Source organism: Coregonus clupeaformis, chromosome 7, assembly GCF_020615455.1.
Source record: "Coregonus clupeaformis isolate EN_2021a chromosome 7, ASM2061545v1, whole genome shotgun sequence".
Taxonomy (NCBI): Eukaryota; Metazoa; Chordata; class Actinopteri; order Salmoniformes; family Salmonidae; genus Coregonus; species Coregonus clupeaformis.
This window is the reverse complement of record NC_059198.1, coordinates 12,635,161-12,650,447: the sequence shown is the minus strand read 5'-3', so window position 1 is coordinate 12,650,447 and position 15,287 is coordinate 12,635,161. Positions and strand designations below refer to the sequence as shown.

Below are 15,287 nucleotides of genomic sequence, written 5' to 3'. Positions count from 1 at the left end.
GGAGCCCAGTGGAAGCAGTGACACATAGCCTGAATGATTGACCCAGCAGAATAACAGTGACTGTAGGCTTCACAAGGCTCTCAGTTACAAAGACTGGCTGTGGAGAAGTGGTCGTGCTCAGTGCCTGGCTGCACTGGCTGGCCTCAAATCAACAGGCAACAGTGAGCAGGTTTGGGGTCAATTCCATTTCAATTCCAGTCAATTCAGAAAGTACACTGAAATTCAAATTCAAATCATTTTCAATGCTTTTCAATGAGGAAACATTGGAATTGCAATTTGGTTTTCTTTTGGAATTGACTGGAATTTAAATGGAATTGACCCCAACCCTGGCAGTGAGTTAACCCAGTGTTTCATGGAACTTGAGTTCTGATATGTGCTGTTTTTGAAACATAAAGTCTAAGGCTACATCCTCATGTCCATACTAGGATATCACTTAGAATGTCAAATGCATTGCCTCATTCTAGGTAGTATGCTAGTGTGGATATTTGAACAAAGACTTCAAGTGTTTCTCAATATGCATACTTCCGTGTGTCGAACACAAAAATTGGAGCAGGGATTGGTCTTTCAAAGTATGGGAAACAGAGCACCGAGGGCAGTTCTCAGATGCTTACTCCATTTGTACACATTAAGAAGCATGCATCAAAGCAAGCTTCAACTGAAATATTCCCAGGATTGTTAACGTAATATGACGCAACCACATAAAAAACAACGCATGTAAATGTATTAAAAATAATGACGGCTGTTTTTTTTTTTGGGATGAAGCGAGAGAAAATTATTCTCTTACGTCGTAATGAAAAGTTGCCCACTCACATTTTATATACTTTATGTTGCCTGACTTAAATATTTTATCTTGATATGTTAATAAATACATGCTGTGTTCATTTTGACATGTTTAACTCCCTAAAATATCCACTGTAGTGTGCATAGATCGTAGGCTAACTGACAAAGAATTGGTAGCTAGCTAGCTACCCATGAAGAATTTGTAGCTAACGTTGACAATCTACCCTGCATACTACATAGAAACATCCCACTGGTCACAGATGTCAATTTAACATCTAGTTTTGTTTACATTTGGTTGAGTTGTCAACTAAAGTGAATTCAACGTGAAATCAACAAAAAATGTCACCATGTCATTGAATATAGGTTGAAAGTTGTGTGAAAAAAATAGGATGACTATTACGGTGATGACTTTTTGCAAATCCAATCAGTTTTACACGTTGATTCAATAGATGGGTTAGCTGACAATGTCACGAAAACGATATGCGTGGTTCCATGGGGCAGAGGTCAGCGTGTTGTTGTGATTCTGGATGGCCAGATTGTTAGCAAAATGGCAAGAAACTGCGATGTGGGGAATCATAAGTGGCTAGTTTCAGATTGTTTCATCTTGTTATTGATACCATGTCTTGTTTTGAGGTGTTTTGACTGATTCAGTCCAATGCTAGTATGGCAAAAAATTTGGTCGCTAACTAACCAACAACTGTAACGATGTATTTGAGAGACAAAAAGTGCTCATTGTGCAAATGTATTTATGTTTTCAATAAACATCGGAGACGAAATATAGCTTACATGTTGTCAACAATCTAAGCCAACCCCTTCTGTTTTTACATTTACATTTACATTTTAGTCATTTAGCAGACGCTCTTATCCAGAGCGACTTACAGTTAGTGAGTTTTTTTCATACTGGAATCGAACCCACAACCCTGGCGTTGCAAACACCATGCTCTACCAACAGAGCTACATCCCTGCCGGCCATTCCCTCCCCTACCCTGGACGACGCTTGGCCAATTGTGCGCCGCCCCATGGGTCTCCTGGTCGTGGCCGGCTACGACAGAGCCTGGATTCAAACCAGGATCTCTAGTGGCACAGCTAGCACTGCGATGCAGTGCCTTAGACCACTGCGCCACTCGGGAGACATACTGAGTTTTGCCCCATAGTTGCGCACACCTCGGTTTTGTTGCTAAACAACCAACCCGTCTATGTCATCACATTGAATGTTTGTTGTTGAAATGATGTGTAAACAACGTTGGTTCAACCTGGATTTGCCCAGTTGGATTAGTTTTAGGTTGTTTTTTACATGTAAAACTAGCTAGCTAGCTAGATTAAAATAATTCACATATAGCTAGCTGATAATTATGAAGTTAAACTTTTGTGTTTGCTTAATGTAGCCATTTTGTTTAATCTGCGAGTGCTTCTCAAATGTAAAATGTGTTGCTTTCTCCACACTCTCGTCCTCACAAGAACATACGCAAGAGAACGTCCTCAGAGAATGAGCTCAGAGCATGACAGTGTGGAGCACGGTAGTATGCATATTGAGAGACAAGCTTAGTCTTTCCAGTGTGCCACGACCAACTTTATAGTTCCTGAGTGGATAAGCCACTTCTGCCTTTTCAGGTCTTTTCTTTGAATGTGTTTTTTGGTTAATTCTCACCTTGGTTCACAAGGTTATCATTGCCTCACACTGTCATCTCTATCATGCTGTGGTGTTCCCTGTCCCCCTCGTGCTTCTGAATTAATAAGGCAATCTGTGTTCCAGCGACCTGCTGCCCTGTGCTAACACAAACTCCATGAAGAGGAATGAGAAACCAACATGCCTCAGTCTGCTCCATTAATAGTAATCTTTCTCAGTGATACATTTGGGAAAACTTATGATGGCACCGCAGTTCCAATGTTGAAAAGATGTTTGATAGAAGCACTGGCTTCTATCAATATCTATCCATTGAATGTTTAGTAAGGCTATAATGGATTTATGGGAAGTATCACTTATAAATTCAAGGTACCTGATAATTTATAATGTTTAGTGGTGGTAACCAATGATGATGTGGTATTGGCCTCACTGTTTCACAAGTTCAGATAGAGAGATGCAGTATGCATCCCCATGGCCTCAGTGTAATAGCATGAGACAGAGGCCTGCCTTACACTGATAGCTGTGAAAAGAAGTGATCCATCTTCATGTCAACGCAGGACAGTTCATCTGGTGTGCTCACCAGCAACCTGTAGCAACCAGACCCAGCCAAAATGGGTGTCAAAATAACATGCTATAATTGGCTAATGCCGTTTAGATCCTGTCTGGGTGTCCACCCAAAGGGGAGCTCTTAGAGACACTGAGCATTCTCGAAGGGTAGGGCTTTGCAGTGTTAGCATTAGCATTAGCTGAGTAGCATCATTGGACATTGGATTTATCGTCTCTCTAATTGAGTGTGTTTTTAATGAGATAACCAATTAAAGGTCTACAAGGGTATGGTAAGGACTTCACTTTAGTTGAGGCAAAATCGATTGCCGCAGAAATAGCAAACAAAGGATGAATTAGTATAAGTGAGTGATGGGACCCACCCCCTCCCGAAAATGAGCATCAAACACAGACAATAGAAAAAACTATTGAATACATCAACAATTTAATCCAGCTTTTGTTGACTTTGTCTTCAGGCAAGACCCACAAATTACCTTTCAAAGAGCAGGAGAAAACGGCTTTTCTCCACAATTATCTAGCAATTACACTGACAGCTCACACAAAAGCCAGCCAAAGACACTTTGAGATAGTTCAGCCAAGGCTGGCGCTCTCTGAATATGAAGTGGAATATTAAGTTGAGATCCCATGGGTTCCTGTGACACAAATAGGCCTACATGATGCCAAACTTGTGATTCGGGTACTTGAAGCTAGCCATTTTGCCCCCGATAATGTACATAGAATGTGTTGGATTTAGCACTAAATAGGACAAAATTGAATTACAATGTATCAAAACGTACTGTAAATACTAAATAAATAATTAGCAAAACAAAGAATCAAAATGTAACACATGTACGAGAAATATAAAGAAACATGCTAATCACAGTCATCATTGATCAACTGAGATAAAGCAAATCATTGGTTTTTTGTAGTCTAACTATGCTTTCTCAAAGACGTTACTTTGTCTTTGTTTGATGTGGAATACATATACTCCCCCATGCAGCCCTGGGAAAGAAGGGGATATGTTAGCAGAACATCAGTGAGTAACATATTTTTCTGTTAATAACAGTGACAGCTTCTCCGCCTTGGTTCTCCTTCTACACGGATAAAAAAAAAGGGCTTACTCTCTCATCTCCAGCCTTAGTTCCAGATTGCTCGATAAACATAGCGAATTCTCCTGTTCCGGAGGGATTTCCCTGCGTTATAAACATTGTGTCATACTGAGGGCCGGGAGTCCCAAGTAGGGCCCTATGTCAACGAATGAGGGCCCCTGCTTCTCTCTGTGAGAACTCCTCCTCCCCCCACCCCCAATCTACAGTACAACTGATTAGGGGCCAGACAGTGACACTGAGCAAAGGGATTGTGAGTAAGCATACAACAATGATTATTTGCTCTGCCTGTTATGACACACTGGGGTGTATCACATGTGTGAGAGATTTGGGTTGGAAGGGATAGAAAATTATTTTGAACATTTTAGCGCAACCAGTCTTTTGTATCAGACCCTATTGTATGAATTAGCCAGGCACGGTAATGGGACCCCAATGATATTCGCAGAGCTCAAAGTCCAAAGTGGACACCGCTGAGAAATAACATTTCCATAACTCCATAACTCCACAGGGCCAGCCAGATAAAAACATCAAATGTAACATTTGGGCTGTTGCCCGTGATACTGTTAGTGGAGAGATCACAGAACACGTGTGGATTTAACAGTAGCCTCCGGCCTTGTCTGTACGGGCCTTCCTTAAGCACTGTCCCGTTAATTGGCCGTGTGGATAATGTTGGAACTCTGAATTTACATGAAAATGCTTTGAAGACTTGAATACACATGCCCTCAGGCATACTTTCACATTTTAGTTTCCCATGTCTGTGTATGAAGCAGAAAGCTAAAGCAGCAAGGAAACAGATTCAGTCAGGGAAGTATGGGATGATAGAAGGGTTTTCAGATACTGCAAGTCCAGAGCTCTTGAGTTTAAATACGAATGGGATTTGATCTTAAACCTTGGCTGGTAATTAAATGCAAGTTGTTGGTGTACCTGAACAAGAAACTATACACTGTTGGCTTCAGCAAAAAGCCATCGCAATACAGCAAATAGAAAAAGAAAGAAAGAAAGCACTATAATGAGAGACAATGGGTCAGGTCAGTGGAGGACAGCTCAGTATCTCCCCACACTGCATAATTATGATGGGCCTGAGCTTTACTATATCAGCCATGAAACGATTTAGGCCTTCTCCCCCCTGGGGCTGTTATGGGCCTGTCAGAAGGCTGAGAGTGGGTGTCCATCCTCTGCCTACTCTCTCCTCATCTCTGCTCTCCATGCCCCTATGCTTATCAGCGTATGTACGCCTACTCTACGTTTTTAAGAGTGTGTGTGCGTGTGTGTGTTGATATGTGTGGATGATCAGAGCAATATGTCACAAGCTGTCTGTGCTAGTGGCCACAGTCCTTGCATGGTAGGCTGTTTAGCTCAGTGTTGGTCTCAGTGGTTATCTCAGTGCCGTTTAGAGGCTGGCCGTTGGACATTACCCAGGGCATTGCCTCTTGCAGACCAGACTGCTCAAAGGTGTGTGTGTGTGTGTGTGTGTGTGTGTTTGTGTTTGTGTTTATCAGAATGTATTTAATGAGAATAAGTGTGGTGTCAAGATGGTGCTATGTTTAGAAATTCTCACAAAACTCCTCCTGCTGTTTTTCTCTTCTAACAAACAAAACATGCACTGGCTTAATATCCTCTTATTTCCCCCGAGCCTTCACACATACTGTAGTCTGAGCTGGCATCTTAGCTGAAGCACACACACACAAACACACACACACACACACACGCACACACGCACACACGCACGCACGCACGCACGCACACGCACACACACACACACATTTCGACATCATGCCTGGAATTGTTGCATTTATAAATGTCATAGAAATGCATGGACCTCCTAAAAAAGCTACATGTATGAAGGTTATAGCGTGCTGGATCTTATTTCAGTATCTCATGAAAACAATGGGATAAGTAAAATCTTGAAATGTCACCTTGTCATTGGTGTAGCCATAGAATTTGGCTTGGGAGCGAGCCGAATGGCTTATGACAGGACATCATAGCGATTATCACTATGATCATCATTACCATATAACTATCAGTGTTACTTTGAATGTCTTCTATATGGAGGTCCACGATCACGCTAAAATCTCCTTCAACATGATAACTCCCACAGCACTTTTTTACCTTAAAGTGAACATTGAAAAGGTTTCAACTTCATATTCATCATCTCCAGCACCACCCCAACATCAACATATGTGAACATTTTGAAATTCTAGGTTTTGTAGTAAAAGATATAGACGAAGATGAGTGTTTCCAATGACATCATTGGTGTGCATTGTGTGATTTTAACCAATTGTGAGTAGACATTGCCTACTAATTGTCTACTAATTGGTTGATGATGTCATTGGAAACACTTATCTTCCTCTACCTTTTGTATTACAAAACATAGAAATGCACAATTTTCACATATGTTGATGTTGGGGTGGTGCTGGAGATGATGAATATGAAGTTGAAAATTGTTGAAATTTCCCTTTAACTCCCCCCAAAATACCATGCCATATACCATATAGGTTCCTCAGCAGTAACCACTGTATGATGAGCATTCGTTCCTCTGTGCTTTGCATGAAGACTTGGAGGGATCACTCAGTCCACATCCAGAGCCCTATTAGAGAGTTGATGAGGCGCTGTGTTTGACCGGAGGAGTGTGGGCTTAATTCAAAGAGAAGGGGTTTATGGGTAAAGGTCTAATGATCTAGCAGTGTACCTAGGAAGGCTTCTGTATCAATTAGCCCAATCGCAGTATGTTTTTATTCCCCCATTCAATGTCAGAGAGACGTGAATGAGGAGACCCTCTTATATGTCATGTGAAAGTGTGTGTGTTTTTGTGTGTGTGTTTGTGCCCATATTAGCAGACTTATTTAATTTCAAACTTTATATTTCTCTAGTATAGGCTATTTACTGTGATTATCAATATTAGTAAAATGCCCTCGATAAGTGGCCGGTGTCAATAATTTTCTGTTTATCGTCCCAGCTCTACAGTATATTTGTGGAGCCATATACTGTGAACCAAATGTGTAAGTTTTCCTGCAGGCAATACTTATTGTATAATGTGTTTGTGCTGGAGCCAGTGTGTCCACCGTTTATTACTGACTCCTATAGGTACCCTGTCATAAGCTCTCGGTACCGATGGCCCCCTCTGGCGTGACAACATGACGCTCTCCAATAAAAAGGCTCCCGCTCCCGGTCACACACGTCACCATGGCAATTAGCGTGCCAGAGAGTGGGTGATTGACAGCTGCCACAGCTGTGGTGTAAACAAAGAGCAGTTGTGCTCGTAGGGAGACCTACGGCAACCACTGCATCATACCTTTTCTTTTATGATTAATAGTTGAAATACATTATATAGGTATCTCTGTACATCCGCAAGTGCAAGGTGGAAACAGATGGTCAAAAACAGATATCATTATAATGATAATGTATGACAGAATGTATGATAGAATACATATCAGGTATACATCCATAAACTATGCCATATAATACCTAGCATCCTCCTCTCTGTCACTTCTAAAGCTCCTTATCCCTGTGTGGAAAGGTTTATGTATCTTGTCCAAACGGCCCATTTTACGGCCCATTGGAAGTGATACCACTCCTGGCTTGGGCCGATGTTGCTGAGATCACATGTGACGGATGGCAGGTAGCTGGGAGGCAGACTGCTCTGTCTGGCCTCCTTCACCACTCAACACACTCCGGGCACAGCCCGCATCAATCACCTAGTCAGAGTGGTGGGGGAGTGCTGGGACTATTCCCGGCCCCTCACACTTTTATACACACACACACACACACACAAACACACAAACAAACACACACACACACACACAAACACTTCTCATTTCCCAAGCTAATGCAAAGAGACTGTATTGAAAGTGGCAGACAGGTCCACCGCGCCCCACCTTCCCTTCCTTCCCCACACACAGAGTAGATTTCAACAGCTGTTTGTTCTGTCAGATGGAGAATTGGGAATGACTTGCATTTCAAACCAAGTTGCACAAAGTTATAGTCTCAATTGGTAGGAAAATATCTGCAACAAGGCATTTCACTTCATCAACTGAGCTAATTGATCAATTTCAGTGATTTCAGGAAAAATCTCACCTACAGTTGAAGTCGGAAGTTTACATACACCTTAGTCAAATACGTTTAAACTCAGTTTTTCACAATTTCTGACATTTAATCCTAGTAAAGATTCCCTGTCTTAGGTCAGTTAGGATCACCACTTTATTTTAAGAATGTGAAATGTCAGAATAATAGTAGAGAGAATTATTTATTTCAGCTTTTATTTATTTAATCACATTCCCAGTGGGTCAGAAGTTTACATACACTCAATTAGTATTTGGTAGCATTGCCTTTAAATTGTTTATCTTGGGTGAAATGTGTCGGGTAGCCTTCCACAAGCTTCCCACAATAAGTTGGGTGAATTTTGGCCCATTCCTCCTGACAGAGCTGGTGTAACTGAGTCAGGTTTGTAGGCCTCCCTGCTCGCACACGCTTTTTCAGGTCTGCCCACAAAATGTTCTATTGGATTGAGGTCAGAGCTTTGTGATGGCCACTACAATACCTTGACTTTGTTGTCCTTAAGCTATTTTGCCACAACTTTGGAAGTATGCTTGGGGTCATTGTCCATTTGGAAGACCCATTTGCGACCAAGCTTTAACTTCCACATAAATTTTCCTTCCTCATGATGCCATCTATTTTGTGAAGTGCACCAGTCCCTCCTGCAGCAAAGCACCCCCACATAATGATGCTGCCACCCCCGTGCTTCATGGTTGGGATGGTGTTCTTCAGCTTGCAAGCGACCCCCTTTTTCCTCCAAACATAACAATGGTCATTATGGCCAAACAGTACTACCTTTGTTTCATCAGACCAGAGGACATTTCCCCAAAAAGTACGATCTTTGTCCCCATGTGCAGTTGCAAACCGTAGTCTGGCTTTTTTATGGCGGTTTTGGAGCAGTGGCTTCTTCCTTGCTGAGCAGCCTTTCAGGTTATGTCGATATAGGACTTGTTTTACTGTGGATACAGATACTTTTGTACCTGTTTCCTCCAGCATCTTCACAAGGTCCTTTGCTGTTGTTCTGGGATTGATTTTCACTTTTCGCACAAAGGTACGTTCATCTCTAGAAGACAGAACGCGTCTCCTTCCTGAGCGGTATGACGGCTGCGTGGTCCCATGGTGTTTATACTTACGTACTATTGATTGTACAAATGAACGTGGTACCTTCAGGCGTTTGGAAATTGCTCCGAACGATGAACCAGACATTTTTTTCTGCGTCTTGGCTGATTTCTTTTGATTTTCCCATGATGTCAAGCAAAGAGGCACTGAGTTTGAAGGTAGGCCTTGAAATACATCCACAGGTACACCTCCAATTGACTCAAATGATGTAAATTAGCCTATCAGAAGCTTCTAAAGCCATGACATCATTTTCTGGAATTTTCCAAACTGTTTAAAGGCACAGTTAACTTAGTGTATGTAAACTTCTGACCCACTGGAATTGTGATACAGTGAATTATAAGTGAAATTATCTGTCTGTAAACAATTGTTGGAAAATGTACTTGTGTCATGCAAAACTTTAGTTTGTTAACAAGAAATGTGTTGAGTGGTTGAAAAACGAGTTTTAATGACTCCAACCTAAGTGTATATAAACTTCCAACTTCAACTGTACATATGAGATGAGTAGTGCAAGATATGTAAACATTATTAAAGTGACTAGTGTTCCATTTCTTAAAGTGGCCAGTGATTTCAATAGGCAGTAGCAGCATTTAATGTGCTAGTGATGGCTATTTAATGGCCTTGAGATAGAAGCTGTTTTTCATTCTCTCGGTCCCAGCTTTGATGCACCTGTACTGACCTCGTCTTCTGGATGATAGCGGGGTGAACAGGCAGTGGCTCGGGTGGTTGATGTCCTTGATGATCTTTTTGGCCTTCCTGTGACATCGGGTGCTGTATGTGTCTTGGAGGGCGGGTAGTTTGCCCCCGGTAATGCGTTCGGCAGACTGCACCACCCACTGGAGAGCCCTGCGGTTGTGGGCGGTGCATTTGCCTCACCAGGCGGTTATACAGCCCGACAGGATGCTCTCAATTGTGCATCTGTAAAAGTTTGTGAGGGTTTTAGGTGCTAAGCCGAATTTGTTCAGCCTCCTGAGGTTGAAGAGGCTCTGTTGCGCCTTCTTCACCACACTGTATGCGTGTGCACCATTTCAGTTTGTCGGTGATGTGTATGCCAAGGAACTTGAAGCTTTCCACCTTCTCCACTGCGGTCCTGTCGATGTGGATAGGGGGGTGCACCCTCTGAGGGTGTTTCCTGAAGTCCACAATCATCTCCTTTGTTTTGTTGATGTTGAGTGAGAGGTTACTTTCCTGGCACCACACTTCCAGAGAACATCCCTGGTCATCCTACTACCTCTGATCTGGCGGACTCACTAAACACACATGCTTAGTTTATAAAGTATGCCACTGGCTATCCGTACATTAAAATAACAAGAAAATGGTGCCGTCTGGTTTGCTTAATATAAAGAATTTGAAATGATTTATACTTTTACTTTTACTTTTGATACTTAAGTATATTGGAGCAATTACATTTACTTTTGATACTTAAGTATATTTAAAACCAAATACTTTTAGACTTTTACTCATGTAGTATTTTACTGGGTGACTTTCACTTTTACTTGAGTCATTTTCTATTAAGGTATCTTTACTTTTACTCAAGTATGACAATTGGGTACTTTTTCTAGTATTTTACTGTGTGACTTTCACTTTTACTTGAGTCATTTTCTATTAAGGTATCTTTACTTTTACTCAAGTATGACAATTGGGTACTTTTTCCACAACTGGATAGATGGCCTACACGTAGAGAGACCGAGGGGCGCTGTTTCGCTCGTTCTGATGCTTTCTCCTGTGAGATACATTCAGCCTCTTGCGAATTGAAGGAAAGTATGAAACACAGAGAGACAAAATATACATTATTTTATTTTATTTAATTTTGGGGGGGGGGAGCCTGGCTTCCCTTGGCCTCCATAAATACACGCCACTGAACATGACACGTAAAAAATCTGACCTGCCTGCGATACTCCAGAAAAAGGGTTGCCAGTCCTCCCATAGCTCACAGAAAATAAAACATGCTGACACAACATATGTTCTCTGTTCTAAAGGCAATAGAGAGAGAGTGCTGTATGACACTATAGTAACGTGTTGTCCCGGAGTTGTTCACTGCTGGCCGCTTTGTGAAGCAGGGTGAGCAAAGTTCAGTAGGTCAACACACATTCTTAATGATTCATAGGGTTTGGAAGCATGGTGGTCCCAGTTGACCTTACTGAAGGTCTGAGAAGATGCCTGCTGAGTGGGGAATTCAGAGGACTAACGCTAAAAGAGATGGCAAAGATTCAGCAGGAACTGTGCTACACTATCCTATTCCATGGAATTTGAAATATGCTGTATCAGTGAAAAACCTCAGCAGCATCATTTGTTTTCAGAAAAGTATTTAATGCAATTTCAGCCTGAGCCAGTTATAGGATTCTCTGGCACACTCTGAGGATGAGGGGTGGAACCCTCTTCCCCTGCAGCAGATTTGCATCCGATTGTAAAGAAGATCTGCTGGAAGGAGTTTTCCACAGATTGTCATGGCAAATTAGGTGTCACTGAAGTTAGGATTTGGCGCCTTGTAAGGGGAATCTCATCGTACCCTATATGGCAAATTTGATTTGAATGCACATCCCACTTCTGACACCATATAACTCGGGCGGGGCTTGTATCAAGGACCCCACACATGGTCACCCAATATGCCACCATTCTGCTGAATACTGCCCTTTAACAAAGCTGTGTAGTGCTGATTTAGGTGGCTTGGTGACATCAGTTGCTATTTGTCTGAGAAGAGCATCCATTGAGCGGTAACTTGATAATTACCATGCGATTGCAGATGGTCGGGAAGGAGAGTCTCAAAGGATTTGTCTAAGGGTCTGGTTGACTGTTTTCAGATTTGTAAATGCAGATGGCCGGCTCAGAGCTCCTTGAGAGACAGCCAGAAATAGCATCCTGTTAATGCGAAGTCCAGTCATAATAGCCGCTGCTTCTCTTATAGTAGACGGTGCCTCTGCCATTGGCCCTGAACCATAGGTCACCAACACTTCAACACTTCACATCATGTTAAGTGTCTGGTGGAGTACAATACTTAGTCTGGGTCCTTGTTGTTATCCTGGGATTCTCAACTTAAGTTATATTAATAATCTGGGCTGAGAAAATAAAATATTGTTTCAGTTTGAAAATCAGACTGTACTCTTAAAAGAAAAGAAAATTGCATTAGAAAGTTTTGTCTCATTGTGACCCAGATGTTTTAGAAGTAGAATGGAAGATGGAATCAGGTCCCCCGAGACATAGAATTAATAGTTGTCTTTTAATCCTTGCAAATACGCCTGTTCTTAATTTAGATATTAATTACATCTTGTAATTTGGCAAATGCAGAGAAAAGTCTGCCAAGGATGCCCCTTGACACTCCTCTGGAGCTCTCTCTAACAGGCCTCTCTCTGTTTCCTATCAGCTCAATCAAATGAAACAGCCTCGCCTAATTTAATATGGAGCATTTCACTGGTTTTCACATTATGTTCATTGATTAAGACGAGGCTTTGGAGGTTTGTGCTCACTGTTGTAAGTGTTTTTCATTGGTTAATTGCTGAGAGAATTGAGTGTGATTCTTTGTCATATGTTTTTTAAATGTAAATAGAATTACCATTGAGAGCAACTGCTTCTCAAGATGAAGACATATACAGTAAATACATATATTGTCCATTGTATTCAACATATATTGACACCTGTACCTACAGTAGATGCCAAATACTGTATTGTCATCTTTCCTTTCCACAGTGCATGCCTATCCGAGGCCATGGGTTTGTGCTCGACAAATACAAATGCCAGTGCAAGACAGGCTTCTACCACCCCAACAGAGTGGCGGTCAATGGCTTCAAAAGTAAGTAACTTTATTGATATTTGTCAATGTGTTACAAACATGCTCTGCGATGTGTGACATCACTTGGGATGGGAGCAGGGTGAGGACTGAAGGCAAGTCATGGTCCTCAAAAACTCGGACACACTGTCAATCAAGTGATGTTTACCCGATTGATATAAAATATGATCATCATTTGTAGCAGCTGCAAGTCAGTGATGTGTTAACCATGCAAATGTATTCAAGTTCTTCTTCTTTCTGTTGTTCCCTCCAGTCACATAGGATGGCTCCTAATCAGGATGAGGAATTTAGCAGATGTAGCTCTCTGACCCTCCGAACGCTCTCTCGCGACATGTTCAGCAGTGTTAGTAGCATTAGCATTACCGTTGCTACGACGACATTACCATTGTTGCGACAACATTACCATTGTTATGACGACATTATGCTAAACCTCGCCTGGTGTTGGCACCATGTGGTCCTTTATAATCCTTTATTTAAGTGATAATGCCCTCGAAGCCGGTGTTTGGAGGATATAACAGGTTACCAACATATTCAAATAATGATTGACATATTTTCATTAAAAACGTTATTTGATGAATTTATTCATACTATTTCATCCTTCTACAAGATATAGTCCCGACACAAATCTAGGGTTGCTACCCAAGCCGGCTGGTCGTTCGTTCAATCGGTTCGGTCGTTCAGTCTTTTTGTTCTGTATCTATGGACGCAACCCAGTCGTTTGTTCTAAATGTTCCATTGCCATACTGGCTGGCAACGTTCATATCCCTTGCTTGCTAGCTAGCCAGCTATGGCTAACTTACAGTCACGTCAAACAGTGCAGCCAGAATAAGTAGCAGCATTTGCATTTGTTTAAGCTGTTTTCTAATGACATTTATTTGGACACATCCATTACAATGAGCTAATGAGGCGCGATTTCGCCTGGCATAGAAAATGTGCTCTCTCGTCAGGACACTGTTGTTCAGAGGAGCTAGCCAACAACAAACTGAAGCTGGAAAGACTGCAAACTAGCTGCACTTAGTTTCATTTGACCTTTTTTCAATTGACATTTCTTTGTATATATCCATAAAAATGATGCCAGCTGATTCATGATTTCGACAGGCTGAGAAACGCTGCCTGCCTTTCTGTCTCGTCCCGACTCCCGACACGTTCATTACTATGGGATAACAGGAGATCGAATTTGAATATTGAAACAATGTTGCAAATGTCAGAGAGACAGACAGCAAGCTTTATACAAATCTCCGCTGTTGAAAACTAAATGTTAGTCTAAAAGAATTGTGAGATAATGTCTAGATGCTTTTTATAGTGGAGATCAAGTTTATAAAGTGCCTGCCTGGGTTGATGAGACAGTGGATTGCGCAGTCAGATGGAACAGAGTAAATAGGCATTTTAACGTCATAGATTTAGCCAGTGGTAACTTGTGGAATAGACACCGGCTGGAATGTGGTTTCAGCATTCAGGATTAGACCCACCCGTTGTATAATTAAGGAACAATATACAGTGGAATCCTTATTTTGTGACCCTCCCTCTTTCCCTCCATAGTGTTTTAATTAGAATAGGCCCTTGCAGACATGAAGCCCCTGTGGTATTCGGTCGGTCAGCCTTGAAGCCCACTCCCACTCCGGTGTCCTCCTCCCAGCTCTCTCCCTCAGTCTCCTCATCACACCCGGACCTCTGCATGTCTCTCTGTGTCTGCATCAGTCCCCCCCTCCATCCCTCCCTCTATCCCTCCATCCCTACCCACACTCGTCCCTTTTTGCATATGACAGCACAGCAAGAGCTCCCACCATGAAGTTACGCTCTCTCTCATACAGAGAGGGTGGATGTGTGTGTGCATGTGTGCGTGGATGTGTGTGAATGTGCATAGGCGTGTGTAGAGGGCGGGGGGGGGATAATTTAATCAGAGCGAACAGAGGCAAGCGCCTTACAGACATGTTCTTCAGCAGTCTTGCCCACCACCGGGCCAATAACAACAGTTGTCTTAATCTCAAAGGGAACATCCTCCATCCTCAACACTCTTTGTAGAGGAAACCGGCACTGTTCACCTTTCCATCTTGATTCCTTACATTTCCATAGCTTTTGCTTCCAATTATATGGGACAAGTCAGGTTCGCTTTCAGACCGTGAGAAACTGAGTCAACAGGAGAAGCAATGAGCCAAATGAGAGACAGCTATGAGTCATACGATCAAACCAATGGGAGATAAGTAGGTCTTTTCAGGAGATCAAGGATGTGCAGAGTCATAGATTTCTAAAATAGTCTTTGGTTAAGAGCAAAGTCCCAGTAAATGAGAGAAACGGTTGGAGT

The 15,287-nt window shown here is 42.1% G+C and overlaps 1 protein-coding gene across 1 annotated transcript in view; it reads left to right on the top strand.

Annotated features, from left to right (window-relative positions):
* The window catches only part of gpr158a (G protein-coupled receptor 158a), a 102,647-nt gene that overhangs the window by 27,058 nt on the left and 60,302 nt on the right, over positions 1-15,287 (top strand). The window contains exon 3 of the mRNA XM_041880271.2: positions 12,886-12,988. Within this exon, the coding sequence (XP_041736205.2) occupies positions 12,886-12,988 (103 nt within the window). The remainder of the gene's footprint in view (positions 1-12,885; positions 12,989-15,287) is intronic.